The sequence below is a fragment of the Phocoena sinus genome, chromosome 6, assembly GCF_008692025.1.
Source record: "Phocoena sinus isolate mPhoSin1 chromosome 6, mPhoSin1.pri, whole genome shotgun sequence".
NCBI classification, from domain to species: domain Eukaryota; kingdom Metazoa; phylum Chordata; class Mammalia; order Artiodactyla; family Phocoenidae; genus Phocoena; species Phocoena sinus.
This window is the reverse complement of record NC_045768.1, coordinates 100,151,302-100,173,256: the sequence shown is the minus strand read 5'-3', so window position 1 is coordinate 100,173,256 and position 21,955 is coordinate 100,151,302. Positions and strand designations below refer to the sequence as shown.

Below are 21,955 nucleotides of genomic sequence, written 5' to 3'. Positions count from 1 at the left end.
TTAGAAGTCCAGAATTTCTATATGATTCTTTAAATTTTTTTAAAAAATTTATTTATTCAGACATAATCCACACACCATATAATTCATCAATTTAAAGCGTAAAATTCAATGTTTTTTAGTATATCCACAGATATGTAAAACCATCACCACAATTGATTTTATAACATTTTCATCACCTCAACAAGAAGCCCCACACTCTTAAACTACCACCATTCTACCCACCTCCTATTCTCTCCCCAATTTAGCCCTAAGCAACCACCGACCTACTTTCTGATTCTGTAAACTTCCCTGTTCTGAACATTTCTTATGAATGGAATCATATAAAACGTGGTCTTTTATGACTGGCTTCTTTCACTTGGCATAACATTTTCAAGGTCCAAGTACTGCTTGCTATTTGTTCTATATTTTTTCCTTTCTTCCTTAAAAAATTTTTTGTTATTTTCTCTTCTCTCATTTTGATTGCTACATAACTCTTTTTTCATTCTTTTAGTGGCTACCCTAGAAATTACAACATAGCTCTTTAGTGTATCAAACTGTAATATAAATTAGTACTTTCACCTTTTCCTCAACAATTCAAGAAACTAAAGGCACTGGAACTTCATTTACTTCTTCCAGATAAACGCGCTATTACTGCCATCAATTTGAAATTTATACACACAAATGAATATATATCCACTCAAAAACATTACTATTTTAGATGGTAGGTATTCATTTAAATTTATCCCCATACTTGGCACTTTTATTCCTGTATTTATTCCTTTAACCATTTCTAAGTGTTTTCTGGAATAATTTTCCTTGTAGGTGAAAAATGCCCTTTTGTATTTTCCTTCAGTGCAAATCTGCCGGTGACAAGCATTCTCAATTTTTTATTTGCCACAAAGTGTCTTTTTTCACCTTATTAGAAGTTACTTTTAGTGGATATTGGATTCTATACTGGTAGTTATTTTCTTTCAGCATTTTGTAGCTATTATTTTATTATCTTGTGGCTTAAACTGTTTCTTTTGACTAGTTCACTATTAGTCAATTTTGTTGCTCCTTGAAGGTAACCTCTTTTATTTTCCTTTGACTTGCCTTAATATGTATATATATATTTGTCTTTACTTTCAACAGTTTTACTCTAATGTGCCTAAGGGTACTTTTCTTTTTATTTCTTGCTTGGGATTTGTTGGATTTCTCGTATCTGTGACTTAATGTCTTCTAACACTTTTGGAATATTCTTTACCATTGTTTTTCTGCCCTCTGCTCTCTCTAACCTCCTTCTGGACCACTTACGTGTATAATATATTTTAACTCCATAACTCCCACGTCTGTTGCCTTGTTATATTTTCTAACCCTCCGTATCTCAGTGCAGTTTGATTATTTAGTTCTTACCTATCTTTCAATTGTCTCTTAATTTCCTCAATTAAGCCTAAACTACTGTTGCCCATTGTTATGCACAGAGCTGTGTTTCTCCAAAATTTGTGTTGAAGTCCTAACCTGTCACACCCAAAATGTGACTGTATTTGGAAACAGATATTTAGAGAGGTCATTCAGTTTAAAAAAGGTCACTGGGGTGGGCTCTAATCAAATATGACTGGTGTCTTTCTAAGAGGAGGAGACTGGGACATAGACACACATGCAGTAGAGACCATGCAACACAGAGAGAAGACAGCCATCTATAAGACAAGGAGAGAAGCCTCAGGAGAATCCAACCCTGCCAGCACAGCATCTTGATCTTGGACTTCGCATCCCACAGATCTGTGAGGAAATAAATTTTTATTGTTTAAGCCGTTGTTCTGGCAGCCCTAGCAACCTAATACACCCATTCACTAAGTGTTTAATTCTGGTTATTACAACTTTTAGTTCTAGAAATTTCAATTTTTCCCCAGTTTCCAACTGTTTGCTAAAATTCTTAATGTCTTCCATTTCTCTGAACTTAAGTGTAGCTATTTTAAAATGTGTCTGACTACTCATCTATCTGAATCCTCTGTGCATCTGGATCAATTATCTGTTGGCTTTCTTAGTTTTTCAGTCCCTTCATTTTCTCTCTTGTATTCCTGGTTATTGTTTATTGATTGCTAGATATTGCAGAAAAATCTGATGCCCAGGATAATGTTATCTTCCTTCAGAGGGTTTTCATTTGCTTTTGGCAAGTGGGCAGTAAAACTAGCAGAGTTCACCTGAATCCATATTCAAGGACTAGTATCATTCAGAGTAGATCTACCTATAGCTCTTTACTCCTAGTTTGCAGCTCTTCAGACTCACAGCCTAAATAGTGGGGAGAAGACTCACGACTACCACTGGCTTGGGGGCCCTGGCCTCCAGCTCTTGATCCCTAAAGACTTCAAAAGTGCTCCACAGCTTTTCAATGTTTCAGCTGCCTCTTCCAGAATTAGCATATTTCCCTAAAGAAAAAGAACCCAAATGCAGCTCTCATCATCTCTCTGGGTTTCTGTCATTTTGTATCTTCACCTACTTATTCTTCTTTGCTTCATTAACTTCTCAATTAAATTCAAGTAGATATACATATATATATGTATATATATTCATATAATACATGACATATGTATAATACACACATGTGTATATATGTAATATATATACTCAAAATATATATACACATATGTGCCTACATATGTGTATAATATAAATATATTCCTTTTTAAAAATTGCCGCTCATAGCACAGAGGTACCTCATCTTATTGTGCTTCACTTTATTGCACTTTGCAGATACTGCATTTTTTTTTTTTTTTTTTTACAAATTAAAGGTTTGTATCACCCTGTGTTGAGCAAGTCTATCAGTGCCATTTTTTAATTAAGACATACACATTTGTTCATTGCACACTTAACAGACTACAGTATGGCATAAACCTAACATTTATATGCACTGGGAAACTAAAAAATTTGTGACTCACTTTAGTGCAGTACTAGCTTTACTGTGGTAGTCTGGAACTGAACCCCCAATATCTCTGAGGTATGCCTGTATTTACAGTATTGTTAATAGAAATAACATGGCGCCTGGAATGATATTGTTCATACGGAGAAGATTCAAGTTTGTTTCTTCCAGGTGTCTAGAGTATTAGCACTATGAGAAACTTAGAAACACTAGCACGCAGGATCATCATATCTGATTCAAAAATTTTAAATAATTCAAAGATGAGCTGCAGTTTGCTTTCAATCACCCTTATTCCTAGAATGTAGCCCTTTGGGGCCCTAAAACAAAATGATGGAGGTTTTCTAGTGCAAGCTACCCTTAGTGGGTTCTAAACTCTAATCACTGTCCACCTAGAAAAGCACTTGCACTTGACAAAAGCAGATTGTCAAAAGCACTCTTCAATAAATATTTCTTGAATGAGAAAGTAACGACCTCCAAAAATTTGTTCAACCATAAAAGCAACAAGCACACTGCACAAATGGTCAAAATCAACTTTTTCTTAGAACTGTGGAAACTAACCAGAGGCTTAAAACAATCTGAACAGCATTTATTCAATAAAATTGGCTGAATCTTGACCTTTGTGGTGTTTTAACTTGCTCTATTCATATTCCCCTTTCTCTGCGGTAGCTGTGACACCTGCAGCCTCACTACCATGGTAACTGAGAAAATAATCTAGCAATCACTGGAGGGTGCAGAACATTCAAGGCATTTGAAGAAATCTTTGTCCTGTCATTAGCTGATCACTAAGCTAAACTAAGAGGAGATATCAGTGGCTACACACAGTTTAGATTACAAAGATTACAGAATTGCGCCAGGGAAAGCATCGAAGAGCAACAACAACAATCCCTGGGGGTGGAGATTTGACTTGCATAGTTGCCAACATTATATTAAAAATGTATAGGGGGGCTTCCCTGGTGGCGCAGTGGTTGAGAGTCCGCCTGCCGATGCAGGGGACACGGGTTCGTGCCCCGGTCTGGGAAGATCCCACATGCCGCGGAGCGGCTGGGCCCGTGAGCCATGGCCGCTGAGCCTGCGCGTCCGGAGCCTGTCCTCCGCAACGGGAGAGGCCACAACAGTGAGAGGCCCGCGTAACGCATAAAAAAAAAAAAAAAAAAAAAAAAAAAAAATGTATAGGGACTTCGCTGGTGGTCTAGTGGTTAAGAATTCTCCTTCCAATGCAGGGGACACAGGTTGGATCCCTGGTCGAGGAACTAAGATCCCACAAGCCACAGGGCAACTGAGCCCATGTGCTCTGGAGCCCATGAGCCACAAACAGAGAGAAGGCTGCGTGTCGCAATGAAAGATCCTGCATGCTGCAACGATGATCCCGCATGCCACAACTGAGACCCGAGGCAGCCAAATAAATAAATAAATATTTGAAAAAAGAAAGAGGGCTTCCCTGGTGGTGCAGTGGTTGAGAGTCCGCCTGCCGATGCAGGGGATGCGAGTTCGTGCCCCGGTCCGGGAAGATCCCACATGCCGCGGAGCAACTAGGCCCGTGAGCCATGGCCGCTGAGCCTGCACATCCGGAGCCTATGCTCCGCAACGGGAGAGGCCACAACAGTGAGAGGCCCTCGTATCGCAAAAAATAAATAAATAAATAAAAAAGAAAGAAATGTAGCTTTAAATAAATTTTTTTAATTAAAAATAAACATGTCGGGCTTCCCTGGTGGCACAGTGGTTGAGAGTCCACCTGCCGATGCAGGGGACACGGGTTCGTGCCCCGGTCCGGGAAGATCCCACACGCAGCGGAGCGGCTGGGCCCATGAGCCATGGCCGCTAAGCCTGCGTGTCCGGAGCCTGTGCTCCGCAATGGGAGAGGCCACAACAATGAGAGGCCCGCGTACTGCAAAAAAATAAATAAATAAAAATAAATAAATAAATATGTCTAGCTTTCAATAAAAAATTATGAAACATGCCAAGAAATAGTATACTACAGCCCATTCACATGAAAAAAAAGTAGTTAACAGAAACTGTATGGGGAGAAGCCCGGACATTGGTTATATGAGACAAGGACTTGAAATCAACCATTTTAATTTAATTTTATTTATTTTTTAAATTATTTACTTCTTTATATTTATTTTTGGCTGCTCTGGGTCTTAGTTGCTGCACGCACGCTTTTCTCTAGTTGCTGCGAGCGGGGGCTACTCTTCATTGCGGTGCGCGGGCTTCTCACTGCAGTGGCTTCTCTTGCGGAGCATGGGCTCTAGGTGCACAGGCTTCAGTCGTTGTGGTACGTGGGCTCAGTAGTTGTGGCGCACGGGCTTAGCTGCTCCGCGGCATATGGGATCTTCCCAGACCAGGGCTCGAACCTGTGTCTCCTGCATTGGCAGGTGGCTTCTTAACCACTGTGCCACCAGAGAAGCCCCCAACCATTTTTAAATAATGTTCAAAGATCTAAAGAAAACTATATCTAAAGACCTTAAGGAAAATCTCACAAAGTAAAGACTACCAATAAAGATAGAAACTGTGGGCTTCCCTGGTGGCGCAGTGGTTGAGAGTCTGCCTGCCGATGCAGGGGACACGGGTTCGTGCCCTGGTCTGGGAGGATCCCCACATGCCGCGGAGCGGCTGGGCCCGTGAGCCATGGCCGCCGAGCCTGCGTTTCCAGAGCCTGTGCTCCGCAACAGGAGAGGCCACAGCAGTGAGAGGCCCACATACCGCCAAAAAAAAAAAAAAGATAGAAACTGTAAGAAAGAACCAAACAAAAATTTTGGAATCAGAAAGTATAAGTGAAATGAAAAATTCACCAGAGGGGCTTAAGAGCAGATGTGATCAGGCAGAAGGAATAATCAGTGAACTAAAAGATAAATCAATCAAGATTATCCAGTGTGAGAAACAAAGAAAAAAAGGAAGAAAAATGAATGCAGCCTCTGAGACCTGTGAGACACCATCAAGCATAACAACATACGAATAATTGGAGTCTCAGTAGCAGAGGAGAGAGAGAAAAGGGCAAAAGAGTGTTTGAAGAAATAGCGGACCAAAAATTCCCAAATATGATTCAAAAGTTAACTGACACATTCAAGAAGACTAAAACATACCAATTAGGATAAACTCCAACTTGATCTACAACATCAGCCCTTGCCTGGGTCTCCAACCTGTTGGCCTACCCTGCAGATTTTGGACTTGCCAGCCTCCATAAATCACATGAGCCAGTTCCTCAAAATACACACACACACACACACACACACACACACACACACACACACGCACCCCGTATTGATCTGTCTCTCTGGAAACCCTAATATAAAATTAGCACAGGACTTCCCTGGTGGCACAGTGGTTAAGAATCCACCTGCCAATGCAGGAGACACGGGTTCAAGCCCTGGTCCGGGAAGATACCACATGCCGCGGAGCAACTAAGCCCGTGCGCCACAACTGCTGAAGCCCACGTGCCTAGAGCCCGTGCTCCGCAACGAGAAGTTACCGCAATGAGAAGCCCACCACTGCAACAAAGAGTAGCCCCCGCTCACTGCAACTAGAAAAAGCCCGTGCACAGCAACAAATACCCAACGCAGCCAAAAATTAATTAATTAATTAAAATAAAATAAAATAAAATTAGCACAGAGAAGGAGGGACACCATAGTACCAGAAAGGAACATATTTTTTGTGTACTACTGAAATCAATTTGGTATTAATATGAATGAGACTGTTATAAACTAATATGCAGAAAAAGCATTTGATAAAAATCCAACACACTTTCACTATAAAAACACTCAGCCAATTAGGAACAGAAAGAAACTTCCTTAACATGATAAAGTGAGTCTATGAAACACCCACAGCTAACATTATAGTCAATGGTGAAAGACTTAAAACTATCCTCCTAAGATTAGGAAAAAGACAAGGATGCCTGTTTTTACCACTGCTATTAAATATTGTACTGGAGGTTCCAGTCAGAGCAACTAAGCAGGATAAATAGATACAAGGCATCAAAACTGGAAAAAAAGAAGTATGACTATTTCTATTTGCAGGTAACATGATTTTATATAGAAAAATCCAAAAGAATTGGGGGAAAAAAATCTACTAAAGCTAGTTAAGTGCAGAAAAGTTGCAGGGTTGGGCTTCCCTGGTGGCGCAGTGGTTGAGAGTCTGCCTGACGATGCAGGGGGCACGGGTTCGTGCCCCGGTCCGGGAAGATCCCACATGCCGCGGAGCGGCTGGGTCCGTGAGCCGTGGCCGCTGGGCCTGTGCGTCCGGAGCCTGTGCTCCGCAACGGGAGAGGCCACAACAGTGAGAGGCCTGCGTACCGCAAAAAAAAAAAAAAAAAAAAAAAAAAAAAAGAAAAGTTGCAGGGTTAAAGATTAACACACAAAACAATTATGTTTCTATACACCAGCAATGAACAATCCAAAAATGAAATCAGAACTATTCCATACTCAGTAGCATTCAAAAGAATAAAATACCCAGAATAAATTTAACTGAGGAGGTGAAACACTTGAACCTGGAAACTACAAAACATTGCTGAAAGAAATTAAATACAACCTAAATAAATGGAAAGACATCCTGTGTCCACATATTGCAAGAGTGAATATTATAAAGATGACAACACTTGCAAAGTGACCTATAAATTCAATGCAATTCCTATCGCAATTCCAATGGCCCTTTTTACAGAAATGGAAGTGCCTATTCTCAAATTCATATGGAATTCCAAGGGGCTCTGAATAGCCAAAACAATATTGAAAAAAACCCTGGAAGACTCAGACTTCCTAATTTCAAAACTAACTAAAAAGAAGCAATAATCAAAACAGTGTTGTACTGACATTAAGGATGACATAGAGACCAATGGAACAGAACTGAGAGTTCAGAAATAAACCCAAACATCCAGGGCTAATTGATCTTTAATAAGGGTGCCAGTACCATTCTATAAAGAATATAGTCTCCCCAACAAGTGGTGCTGGGACACGTGGATAACCACATGCAAAAGAGTAGAGTTGGACCTCTACCTCACTCCACATACAAAATGTAACTCAAAATGGATCAATGACCTAAAGGTAACAGCTAAAGCTCTAAAACTGTTAGAAGAAAACAGAGGCGTAAATCTTCATGACCTCAAACTTGGCAACAGAGTCTTAGATTTGACAGCACAAGGAACAAAAGAAAAAATAGATAACGGGACTCCATCAAAATTTAAAACTTTTGTGCATCAAATAACATTATCAAGAAAGTGGAGACACTCTACAGAATGGGAGAAAATATTTGCAAACCGTACATCAGACAAGAGTTCTGTATCCAGAATATGTAAAAATAAAAACAAAAACTCTTACATCTCAAAAAGACAAATAGATCAACTGAAAACAGGGAAAGGACTCAAAAGGACTTCTTCCAAAGAAGTTATACAAATGGACAATAAGCACATGAAAAGATGTACATCATTAGTCATTAAGGAAATGCAAGTTAAAGCCATAATGAGATACCACTTCACAAGAGTTACAATTAAAAAAAGGAAAATAAGATGTGTTGGCAAGGATGTGGAGTAGCTGGAACCCTTCTATATTGCTGATAGGAACGTGAAATGGTGCATCCACTGTGGAAAACAGTTTGAGGGTTCCTCAAAAAGTTAAAGAATTACCATATGACCCAGCAATGTCACTCCTAGGTATATACCCAAAAGAACTGAAAATAGGTACTCAAACTAATACATATACAGGCATGTTCACAGCCTGTATTATTCACATTATTCACAATAGTCAAAAGGTGGGAACAGTACAAATGTCCATAAGTGATGAATGGATAAACATACAATAGAACATGATTCATCCATTAAAAAAGAACAAAGTAATAATATAATCTACAATTTAGATGAACCTTATAAACACGATCAATAAAAGAAGGCAAACACAAAAGATCATGTATTTTATGATTATCTCTATATAATATACACAAATCCACAGAGACAGAAAGCAGATTAGATGTTACCAGGAAGTAGGGGGAAGGGTGAATGGGGAGTAACTACCTCCTTCCAGGATCAGAAAGTAGTTTACCAGCAAGCAGATATCTTGGTGTGTCTGCTCGAGCGGTACCTGGGTCCATGAAATGAGTGGACACTGAGGGCTGAAGCAATGAAGAAATGGGCTAAATCTAGACATATTTTTCTCATACCCTCTGAAGTGCAAAATTCCAATAAACTGTTCTGTCTGCCAAGAGGACAGAGAATGCAGATGGCTCTGGGGGCAGATTCCCTGAGGGGAAGGCCCCGCACACAGTGGCAAATTGGACTGACTCTGCAGCTCCAGGAGATTACAAATTGTTCCTGACAGAAACGGACACCTATTCTGGACTGGGTTTTGCATATCTGCTGGTAGATACAAATTCTCAAAATACTATAAAAGAACTAAAACAGAAGACACTATACCAGTCTGGACTGCCAAGTCACATTTCCTCAGACCAAGGAACACACTTTCATCCCCAGAGTAACAGTGTGACAGAAAATTAGAATGAGCAACTGAAACATTTATTGTTTAAAATGAAGGGAATAAAGGTGTGAAGGGCTAGCTTACATGATTTTATGAGTGTGTACTCATATTCAACATGACAGGGGCCAAGGGAATGTCCCCACTAGATAAACTCCTCTCCTTTTCTGGGGCATCTAAAGAACAAGGGGTGGGGAAGGATGCTGCTATGACAATACTTTTTGTTTTCCTCCACATGACGTTAACCCTCTTTTTTACTACCTGATACAGTGGTTCTTGGACCGGGACTGCAACTTTGGGCGCTAGAAGCTGGGATGAACCATGCATTCATTTGCTAGAGCTGCCGTAACAATGTATCACTAACTGAAGTGTACTGTTCCACCGTGCTGGAGTCTAAAGTTTGAAATCAAAGTGTTGGCAAGGTTGTTTCCTTCTGAGTGCTGTGACAGAGAATCTATCATTCTATGACTCCTGGTGGCCTCATGTGTTCCTTGGCTTGTAGATGGTGCTCTCCCTGTGTCTTCACATTGCCTTTCCTCTATGTGTGTCTGTCTCTGTGTCCAAATCTCCTCTTTTCATAAGAACACAGGCATACTGGATTAGGGCCCACTCTAATGACCTCATCTTAACTTGATTATCGGCCAAGACACTCTTTCCAAAAAAGGTTACATTCACTGGTACTGGGGGGTTAGGACTTCAATATCTTTTTAAGGGGGCACAATTCAACCCGTAACAGTCCCTAAGCAAGAAACTATAATTAGAGTTCCTAAGGGCCTAACGGGGTGGACTGTGCCTTCACCCCCTCGGGCAAAATTGAGGTTCACAGGACACGCACCTATATTGCCTAGGAGGTGAGACAGCCCACTCGTTCTGACCTATGTAATCCTACCCTATGTGAATGGCAGTGGACTGAGGGGGAGGCAATTGCTAGACTAGTATTGCTGGCAGCATCCTAGACCAGCACAGTGGCTAAACCTAATGTTCCATTTAAAGGTGGAAAAGTTTGGGTATAAATACAGAGAAGGAAGAATGGTAGTTGAGAGGATAAAGGAATGAATAAATGGTTGTGCAACAAGGAAAATACAATATTACATTGGTGCCTTAAAAGACACTCAGAGCAAGATGTGACATTGTCTGTTAGCTCAAGTATACCAATGTCTGAAATGGCGAATGAACTGCTGCTTTCAGAACCTGACAAAGTTGAATGGAAGCCTGCCAACTTAAGTGGCATGGCTCTGGGAGATACTTTGGTCCTACAATAGAATGATGAACTGAACTAATTATTCATGCCTGCGTGGGTCTCTAGTAATGTGCCACTGCTGACTCTTATATTTCAGGTTATGTCTACTACCGCCCTGCATCATGATGTAGGGTGACCTTGTTGGTAAGACTCAACTATACCATGTACATAAGTCTTATGATAATACCAATATTGATAAGCAAATATATTGGGAAATTGGGTTAAAGCCTCCTCAGGATGTAATATAAATGGAAAAACTACTGGCCTGAGGAAGAACAGGACTAGCTAACCACCAGCTAACTTCTATGCTAAAGAGTTCTGCACAAGTTTATTGTAAGGTACAAACAGTGCCTTATAACAGATGAAGGGGGCAAAGAGTAATTAGTACAGAAATATCAGAACATATGTAATGGCCTTATAGAGCATATCAGTTGTTTCTTTAAGTCCACCTCTACCCCACACTGGCTCCTCCAAAACTCAGGCATATTCACAATGATACTACTACTTGGCTTACAGAATGCAGTGGAAGTGACGCTACATGGCTTTCAAGACTAAGGTATACAAGGCAACACGTTTTCTACCTGGCTCTCTCAATCTCTTGGAATGCTCAAGCTCTGAACCCAGCCACCATGCTGTGAGGAAGCCCAAACCAGCTCATGTGAAAAGACCACATGAAGGGGCCCAAATGGAGCAGAACTGGAGCCCACTGTGCCCTGTCCAACTTCCTGACAGGGAACATCATAACTGCTCACTGCATGTCACTAAGTTTTAGGGTAATTTACTACAGAACCATCCATAACCAAACAGTGCTCAAGTAATTTACAACCCAGAGGGAGAGATAAATAAGGATACAAACAACTAATAAAAGGCAGGATGTGATAATCACTACACAGAATGTTAACAGAGGGCCTTGGGAGAGGATCATAAAGAAATAAGTCTAGCTAAGGGATGGAGCAGAGGAGGGGAAATGAGAAAGGTTTCACAGAACTAATCTTTGAGCTAGGGCTGAAAAGACATACACAACTTTGCAGGCAAACAATAGCGACAACAAGAAGGAAGGTGTGAGTGGGACTTCATAACAAAGTAGCATATCACATGGACCTCTACAGGGACAAAAATTTAACTTCTGGTTTACATAATCTCTAATACTGAAACACAGTACCAAACCATTGGAAGGACACTATAGGAAATGTTATTCTAAAATGAAACAAGGTGGAGTTCTAGAGATTGACTTTAATCATGCGAAATCATTAAATTTCTTGCTGTTTAATCTCTATGCAAAGGGCTAACACTGAACCCTAAGAAATGAAAGCCACTTATCAGTGCTTCCTTTGATGTACTGGCCAAGGCAAAACCCAGTACCTTGCTTGCTCACTGTTCCAGACCCAACATCAGCTTAATGACAGCAATTCTCCATGGTTAGCATTCTTTGGAGTTCTAGGGGCGATTTTCAGGGAGGCACTGGTCTTGAACTTAAATGAAAAGAACCAGCGCCTAATGACAGCCATAGAAAGCTGAGAAAATTAATAAGCTGCTTCAATTACTAAAATTTACCCTGACTTTCCTGATAAGGGCCTGAAGATTATGCACGCAGGCATCAGGCTGACAACCAGGGAAATCGTCATTACTTACCAAATCAAATCAAAGCACTGAGCTCTTTAAGCTGCTCTGTACAAGTAGAAGCCTGAAAACAGTGCTTCTGAGCTGCCTGTCAGTCTGTTTAGGAAACTCACCTTCGAGTTGGGATCCCTCTCACTAAATCAGACTTCCTCTTAAAGTGATCAGGAAGGCAGGCCTTAAAACCCTGATACTTTAGAACTGCTGTTCTCCTCACCTCATAGAACTTTTTCAAGGAGCCCACCAGGCACAGCTTCAGGCTATCCACAATCTCCTGATGAGGCATCTGGAATACCACTCGTGAATACCATTTTGTGAGGGTGCTGGGGCAGAGGCAAGGAGAGAGAGAGAGAGAGAGAGAGAGAGAGAGAGAGGAAGATGAACACACACTCACAAAGGAAGGCCCACAGCTGAATGTCAGCATACACAGGCTTCTCCATGCACCAATCACACAAGTACCCAGCAAACGCATTTATTTTACATGTAAAAACACACAGATGTAGGGAAAAGATACATGTAAGCCAGCTACAGAATATAAAAATACAGGCATGGGCTTCCCCGGTGGCGCAGTGGTTGAAAGTCCGCCTGCCGATGCAGGGGACACGGGTTCGTGCCCTGGTCCGGGAGGGTCCCGCATGCGGCGGAGCGGCTGGGACCGTGGGCCATGGCCGCTGAGCCTGCGCGTCCGGGGCCTGTGCTCCACAACGGGAGAGGCCACAACGGTGAGAGGCCCGCGTACCGCAAAAAATAAATAAATAAATACAGGCATAATTGTGGATATCTGCTACAAAACTGCTTCCAATTGAAAAAATTTAACAACCTAGATATCCACCAACAGAGGACTAGTTAAATAAATAGCGCTATAGCATATAATAAATTCCATGCAGCAGTTAAAAAGAATTGATGGAGATTTATTTGCGTCAATACGGGAAAATGACCAAAATATACAGTTTAAGTACATAAAAGAAGATGAGGAACAGTATACATAGTAATGTGCCACTTGTATGTGTATACCAGCTACCTATATGTTAATATATGCATAAAAGAGTACCTAAAAGTACATACATACTCCAAATCTTTGGTGGTGGTTAATGAAGGCTAGACCATGAGGAATTTTCACTTTCTAAATTTCTGGAGATTTTTGCATGAGCATGCTTTATTTTTACAATCAGGAAAAACAAACAAAACCCCTCATTTCTAGGGGAAAAAACCCACCACCAGCAAGACAGCAAGACACAGACCCCATTCTGAAAGAGGTTACACTGTAGTCAGGGAACAAACTTACACATGTGATAAGAGATTGTACAAATTAATATCATAGGAAGATAGAGAAGGAAGAATTTCAGTATACTTTTACTACAATATTAAATATTCAAAAACTTTTTCTGGCTTTACAGTAAGATTAGGCATTAAAATAAGGTAACCAAACACAATAGAGCCAGGAGTGGTACTTACAGACTGATGCTTGCGACAAAGCCAACCACGGAGCGCATGCTTCTGCTGGGGTTGTGGTAAACATCCACCCCGATCACCATTAATTGTTTCTGGGTTAGAAGACAAAAACAAACCAAAAATCCAAGCAACACATCACCCCATCTTTAATTGTTATCTGAACCCCAAAGCAACATATGAAAATAAGTTCTGGGAAAGGAAGAGAAAGAGTGCAATCAACTTGATATTTTTTAAACACTATGAACAAAGTCAGAGATCGTCAAGACCAGGGACTGGCAAACTTTCTGTGAAGGACTAAGAAGTAAATACCTTAGGCTTTGTGAGCCACACCGTCTCTGGAGGAACTATTCAATTCTGCCATTACGGCACACAAGCAGCCACAGGTAGTACATAAAGGAGTATGGCTACGTTCCAATAAAAACGCATTTAAGGACACTGAAAACTGAATTTCATATAATTTTCATGTGTCTGGAGATATTAGTCTTATTTTTTTCAACCACTTAAAAATGTGAAAACCATTCCAAAGCTTGTGGGCTATACAAAAACAAGCAATGAACCACTCAGACTATAAGCACTGAGAATGAGGAAAATTCTAGGTGGAAAATTAGGAAAACAGCTAGGTAGGACTCTCTGGGATGCTGAATTGAATGAAGACATATCTCAGCATCACTCACCAGAGGAATATCCACTCCCCAGAGCTCACCACCCAATTTACAGTTAATCTGAAGTAAAATTTTCTGGGCCACACTCTGAAGCCTGGTGGGCTGGCCAATGGTTCGGACATTGATGACCTGTAATAGAGGGGAAAGCGGACACTATCAACCTTTCAAACAATGTAAACAATTCTAGAGCAAGTACTACATTTGTTTAAGAAACTCCGGCTGGCAGATAATACACTTGGTACTAACAGTTCTAATTCTAGAGTTTCTGGTCAGGCATGTTGTGTGTGTGTGCACACACGAGACACAAATCAGAACCAAAAAACAACCAGCCAACAAAAACTTTCAAAAAGATCTCACGCAGATTAAAAAAAAAATTAACCTCCGTAGGAAAACCAGCTTTCTCCTTTCAAAGGAAAGCCTATACTCTCAGAACCCAGTCATGTGAAACCACCTGGCGACTCACCCATGAACAAGCAAAAGTGCTCATTTGGGAACATGAAAGCAGCATTTACAAAGAACATCTGCTATTAGCCAGGTTACTGTAACAGGAAAGTTTCACCAGGTGGGTCTACATATGCTGCCTTCTAATAGTTACTTTAGTCCCTCTTTTCCAAGCCTCAAGGGAGGCTAGAGTTTCCCTCTGTGCCTCCTGCCCAGTTTCCACTCACTTGCGAGGGCACGGGAGTCTGCACACAGCACAGCTTTTTAATGGCCCTGTAGAGATCGTCACGTGTGCCCATGATGATGCAAACAACCATCTGTATCTTCCCCTTGAGGAGATAAAGTATATATAAGTCAGGCTTTGGAACTCTGAGCAGACCTTGATAGGGCTCCAGTCGGGGGCAGTTCAAGAGTCTGCAAAGCCACAGGACCTTTAGGGTAAAGAGAGGACTGAACCAAAGATGGTGGACATTCCAACAGAGAAAAAGGTCCTTGAACCTGAGTGAGCATTTGCTGGGTTCCAGGCTTCTTCGCTTAGCTACATAACATGTTACCGTAAGTTACCTAGAGCTGGTCCTGATTACCTGATTAATTTATTAGGACACTTAAGATCCCTGGAAAAGAACCAGGCTTAAAAATATGCAAGGGTTTCTTATTAGTTGATGCTTTCAATGCACTATAATGTTTTTTGCCACTCTCTTTAGTAAACTAAGCACCTTATTACATTCATGCCATAGAACTTTAACTAGGAAACATGGGATACAATACCAGAAGAAAGGATTCAGAGCCAAATGCAGAGGAAATGAAGCTACTGCCAAATCCATACGTAGATCTTCCTAACTTTCTGATTAGGAGAGAGAATGATATTGCCAGAAGAATATCTTACATCGGCATCTTCTACCTCTCACTGCTTAAGAGATCTGACATTAAGAACAGAGGATCCTTCAAAATCTCAATAAAGTAAAGTAGCACACAAGTGAAATAAAGCTGCCAATGCTTTATGACAGAAACAGAAATCAACAGTATACTATTCCAAATCAAGATTAATTTTATTTTATTTTTTTTTTTTTTTTTTTTTGCGGTATGCGGGCCTCTCACTGTTGTGGCCTCTCCCATTGCGGAGCACAGGCTCCGGACGCGCAGGCTCAGTGGCCATGGCGCATGGGCCCAGCAGCTCCGCGGCATGTGGGATCTTCCCGGACCGGGACACGAACCAGTGTCCCCTGCATCAGCAGGCGGACTCTCAACCACTGCGCCACCAGGGAAGCCCCAAGATTAATTTTAAATGAAGACTTCTCAGAGGACACATGTTCCAGCAATCAGATCAAAGAACTTCCGAAGTCACGTAGAACATGGGCTGCATGCTGGGAGCCTGTGGGCTGGATCTAGGAAACAGATGTGGTTTTTTAGTCCCTATAATGATTCACAAGTCTTTTTAAAATTAACATTTAAACATAGGTAGGTGTACACATATGCAAATCTAGACTTTTGGCTTCCACTGAAAAATAAACAAACTAAAAATCAATTTGACAATGCTGGGCTGTTATCTGCAGTCATGGGGTTTACTCTCTTTAGTTCCCTAGAGTCCCCTCCTGGCCCACTTCACTCCCATAGACATCTGAGTTTATGACCCTGAAACAGAGAGAATAATAAAACAGAATGCCCTAGAGATGGCAGAGAGACAGCAAGACCAATAGGAGTCAACATTATGAATGACACTCATATCCATGCTACATGAAGACTGTTGGCAATGCACTCTCATACACAGAAGAGGCCAAGTCGTGAGATGGGGGAGCTGAGGTGCTCGGCTGGGTTTTTCTTTTGAAAGCAGGGCAGAATTTATCAATGATCAGGCCCGGGGGAGGCCATGGCAGAGTAAGAAGGCATGGGAAGTCAGGAGGAAAATACAAAGAAAGAGAGAGCATGAGTGTGCCGCTACAGATGACACACCCAGAGCGCTGGACGAACAGAGAAAAAAGTCATGACTGACTAGTACTCTAGTCAATACTAGAATAGCAATTCTAGTATTGGTCTCACAAGAACTGACTCTTCAATTCAAGGACTAGTTATTTCCAAAAACTTTTGGTCTGCTTTTTTTCCCTCCTTAATCTTCTTCCTCTGTTTTATGTACGAACAGATAAGAACTGCAGGCCTGAACTACTGAGTTGTGAACACTATGACCTGCTCAGCTCCAGTAGTCCCCGTTCGGCTATCTGGACCAAGCTGATGGGCCCACTGCCAAGTTCATCACTGGAGCAATGTGAATCTTGAGTCAAACCAGACTGTGACAGCTCAGTACTGAATCGCGCAAGATGGCACCTGGCCCAGGAAATTGCTTTCTGAGCACAACATGTTCTATATAGATAAAAAATTGAAGTTAAGTCAGCTATTATCTCAGCCAATTACGTGAGGAACAGAACGCTGGAGTGAGTGAGAGTGCCAACAAAGGAGGAGAGAAGCGAAACCAACCAAAGGGCATAACGACTACTTTGTTAATTCAGTATTTCACGTGCACATGAGTAAGATACAGATTCCTGGACATCATCAACAGCAGATCAATAACCAAGATAATTTAAAATCAAGTATTCAAGGGCTTGCCTGGTGGCGCAGTGGTTGACAGCCCGCCTGCCGATGCAGGAGACATGGGTTCGTGCCCCGGTCTGGGAGGGTCCCACGTGCCGCAGAGCGGCTGGGCCCGTGAGCCATGGCCGCTGAGCCTGCGCGTCCGGAGCCTGTGCTCCACAACGGGAGAGGCCACAACGGTGAAAGGCCCGTGTACGGCAAAAAAAAAAAAAAAAATCAAGGATTCAACTATTTCAGAATGGACATCCTGAAAATTTACTCAAATTAATTTATTACCTCAACTCCCAGCATGGACTGAATGGTTCTGACATAGGTCTCTATGCGATCATCCTTCAGTTCCACCCAGGCTGGCGGGCTCATGCGCATGCCAACGGGGCCAGCTACCTTCTCTAACATGTTCACCAGTTCTCGGGCTTGATCCATTGCTCTCTTTGGGTAAAACAGCGCCCAGAAATGCATGGGGACCTAGGAGCAACAACAAGCTATTTTTAGTACTTCCCACAACTTCCCCAACACCCCAACTTCATATCAGGAGATGTTATTCTAAAGAACAAATTGCTTTTCACTCTCTCTGCTTGAGTCCTGTCTTATCTAATGCTGATTACTAATGCAGATGTGTGTGATAAGTAGATTATGGCACAGTCTCACAATGGAATACTACACAGCAATGAGAATCGAAGATTTGTAACTATACCTAACAGTATGGAGAAACTTACCAAACAAGGCTGAAGAAATGAAGCCAGACATGACAGAATATATACAGTATGGTTTCATGTATAGATTAAGTACAAACACAGCTGAAAAAAATCAATGCTGTTAGAGGTCAGAATAGTGGTCATTCTTGGGTTGGGTAAGGGTGCCAGGTAGGTAGTAATTAGGAGCATGGGGGTGGGGCTTCTGAGGCACTGGTAAAGTTCTGTTTCTTAACCCTCAGTGTTCATTACACAGGTTTATTTAACTTGTGAAAATTCATCAAGTTATATACATAAATGTACTTTTTCTTTAAATATATTTCAAAAAAAAAGTTTTAGAAACAAATGTGTGTACTTTATGCACGGCCACAGAGACCAGGTGAGCCAAAAACATTTAAAAATAATTATATACCGGGCTTCCCTGGTGGCGCAGTGGTTGAGAGTCCGCCTGCCGATGCAGGGTACGCGGGTTCATGCCCCGGTCCAGGAGGATCCCACATGCCATGGAGCGGCTGGGCCCGTGAGCCATGGCCGCTGATCCTGCACGTCCGGAGCCTGTGCTCCGCAACGGGAGAGGCCACAACAGTGAGAGGCCCGCATACCACAAAGAAAAAAATATATATATACCATTTTGTTCTTTGGTTGCCTTGGTGGGAAACTGTTTTAATTTTATTTCTTTCATGGAAACTATAGGGAAAAAGAGGAAGGAAAGAGAAAAGAAGAAGGAAGAACAAAGAGAGAGTGGGTAATAGGCTGGCACTGAATGAATTACCACGGCAGTTTATTTCCTTGTCTTAAGTCTGTGGTCAAGCAAAGGGCTTCCCTCTACCAACGCATCAACTCGCTCTTGTTCAAAGGACCTCTGTTTTGTAAATAATTCAGGATGGGAATTCAGTTGGTACTTCCTCTCAAAAACAGGACACTAAATAATTCCTGCTTCCTAATTTCCACACTTCTAGGAATACTGGAACCCTCTTTACCACCTCACAAGTCACTTACAGTTAAGATGGAAAGGTCTCTGGTTACTTCCTTAATCCAGTTTAGTTCCTGAGATGTGATAAATGACGTATTCCTTAAGTTAATTCTTTCCATTGGCAGAACACGTCCTTCAATCTAAACAGAAAATAAAGTGCCTATGACATGAACCATCTGTAAACACTATTTAGGAAAACGCTGATACTGTTCTGGGGCCTGGTCAACTCTACCATATAGACCTGTCCCTGTCATAACTTCTGAAAATGGTAGAAAAATGCAACTGTTAGCAGTAAGAGTCCACGTCAATACAACTCTGGACACACATACAGGTGAATTTTGATAGGCGCTGCTCTTTAATTACTGAAGCTTCCAACATGGTCCACAAGAAAGGAATCAGAAAACACTGTCTCTTTAGAACCAGGGAATTCATGTAAAATGCCTATAAATACAAGGCGAACAGGAAAATAATCTTTAAGAATATTTTAAGGGAAAAATTTAAGTAGAAAATTAGAGAATATTTCTTAATGAGGCTGAACATAAACTACTATTATACTTTATACAAAAGAAAAGCAGGAATAAAAGCATAAATATAATGAAAGACCAAATTAAAGTTAATAATAATGAATCAATCAGATCTAAATATCCAAAAGTAAGACGATAACTAAGTTGATGACATAGCAATATGATGGATATTTGCAATTATTAAAATAACTTTCTAAGTGCATTTAATATAATCCTGTTTCTGCAAAAAATAAATAGTAATGTATGCATTATAAAAACTGAATGAGTCCACACTTAGTAATGAGTATCTCTGGGGGAATATGTAATTATGTAGGATTTTTACTTTTTATGAGCTCTACTCCTTGCTTTCTTAAAAATGTAACAAAATACTTATTTTACCTATAATCAAAAAAATTTTAATGATTTTCTTAATATTATAAAAGTTTAACACAAAGAATAACAATACCTGTATTAGCAAGAATGTTCACCTTTGCTTATGAAAGTAAAAAACTGAACCTTTCTACAAGGCAGTTGGTAATATGTAATAAAAAGTACTAAAAACATAAATGTCCTCTGACCTAACAATTACACTTCCATAAATCTGACTATGAAAATAAACATCATGTGCAAAGATTTAGTTACAAGGATGTTCACAGATCCACTATTTATAACAGGAAAATACTAAATTCAATTTGAATGTAAAAGAATAAGAAATTATTATAAAATGAGTATCTGTTAGCCATTAAAATATTTAGAAAAATATTAAATGACATGGAGAAAAATTCTAAATAAACTGAGTAAAAAAAAAAAAAAAGAAAAGGAAACCATCTGAAAACATGCTACATGTGATTGTGTGCATACACATACACACAGACAAAAAACACTGAAGGATATATACCAAAATGTTAGCAGTGTTTATTCTGATGCAGCATGATTATGGATAAACTTTTCTTTTCTCTGGCTTAAGTTTTCTGCCTCTTCAAATAATATTTAATAACATGAACACATGTTCAAGATATAATAATAAATGAAAAAGAAGATGCAAAACCATATACAGTTATAAGCACAATTTTTTAAGAAAAGATTCATCCTCACAGAAAAAAAGTTTAGGGAAACAAAATATATCGAAAATAATATTATCTTTTATGTGTCTAAAATAAATCACTAAGGTATTATCTTTGGGTGATGAAACTACTGATGTTTTTATTTCCTTCTTTACATTTTCTACACAGTACCCACATTTTCTTTATTGACTTTCCATTACTTTTATTTAAAAAAAAAGAAAAAAGAAAAAAGAAACAGTTTTTAACAAGGAGTCAATTCAGAGTGCAAGAGAACTAGAGAAAAGATAAAATTAATTATTTTGGTATAATCCAGAAAGAAAATTAAAAGTAATAAAAGCTAATATTTACTGAGCACTTGCTAGTGTCAGATAGTATGCTGAAGATTTTACCATTTAATTCCTTTAACTCAATCATTATCTTTATTTCACAGATAAAGAAAATAAGAGATACTAAGCAATTTGTTCCAAGTAACTAAGATGGCAAGTGGTAGAACTGAGATTCAAAGCCAAGGACTTCACCACCACCTCATGCAGCCTCTACACTATGGCTCACGCTGCACAAAATACAACAGAATGGACTCAGGCAAATTGCAGGCAGAAACGGCCATGCGAAAATTAAAATGTTCAAGTCTGAGACTTTACGCCTACGGAAAGAATGAGAGTAGTATATTCAAAGAAACACAAGTTAATTACTGGGAAAGATAAAGAAAAACGTAGGGGGAAAAATGGAAAAAGACATAGAGAACTTTAAGAATAATTTGGTTTGGAAAACTAAAAATGAGGTAAATTTTAAGTCAATATTCCTTTTGCTCGACTGGAAATTAACAGCTCAGATCCTGGGAAATACAAAAGAAAATCTGTAAGAGATACTAGCAAATTAAGTCAAGGAAATTCAAGTATTATGACTAGGACCAAAAAAAAAGTGTAATTATAAAGCAAAAACTGCAAAATAAAGACAAGATAGGAAGTTATCACCTAGTCTCACAAAGCTCTAAAATCTTTGGTTAATGCTGTTTCCTACCATCGTATTTTCTGGTTTACCTTATGTACATCCTTCTGCAGACAGAGTCCCCAACGTGTCAGTTCACTGTTGGCTGTCTCATTATTTGAAATTCTCTGTAGCAAGCATTTCAAAGCATTATGGTGCTGTTTGGGGCTCAGGTTGATCTGCTGGGTCAAATCCTAAATAGAATCAAAATGGAGATACTAAGTTATTACCTTCTCCAGTATGAGGTTAAATAAACCCTAATGTATAACAAATTTCCATAGAAAACCTCCTTCCCATTGAAATCTATAGAAATTTTAAAATATCTCCAAGGACTTTAATAAATATCTCATGAATGTGAATGAAGTACGAGGTTAAAAGGTTAACCACTGGGGTTTTTTTATTGAAATATAGTTGGTT

General features: G+C 40.1%; 1 protein-coding gene across 2 annotated transcripts in view; it reads right to left on the bottom strand.

The window, feature by feature from the left end:
• The window catches only part of PIWIL2 (piwi like RNA-mediated gene silencing 2), an 89,450-nt gene that overhangs the window by 15,942 nt on the left and 51,553 nt on the right, over positions 1-21,955 (bottom strand). For both annotated transcript variants that reach the window (XM_032635400.1, XM_032635401.1), the window contains exons 13-19: positions 21,592-21,732; positions 19,011-19,124; positions 17,596-17,784; positions 14,964-15,065; positions 14,308-14,424; positions 13,637-13,725; positions 12,399-12,504 (exon numbers count right to left, since the gene is read on the bottom strand). In XM_032635400.1, coding sequence (XP_032491291.1) covers positions 12,399-12,504; positions 13,637-13,725; positions 14,308-14,424; positions 14,964-15,065; positions 17,596-17,784; positions 19,011-19,124; positions 21,592-21,732 — 858 coding nt within the window. The remainder of the gene's footprint in view (positions 1-12,398; positions 12,505-13,636; positions 13,726-14,307; positions 14,425-14,963; positions 15,066-17,595; positions 17,785-19,010; positions 19,125-21,591; positions 21,733-21,955) is intronic.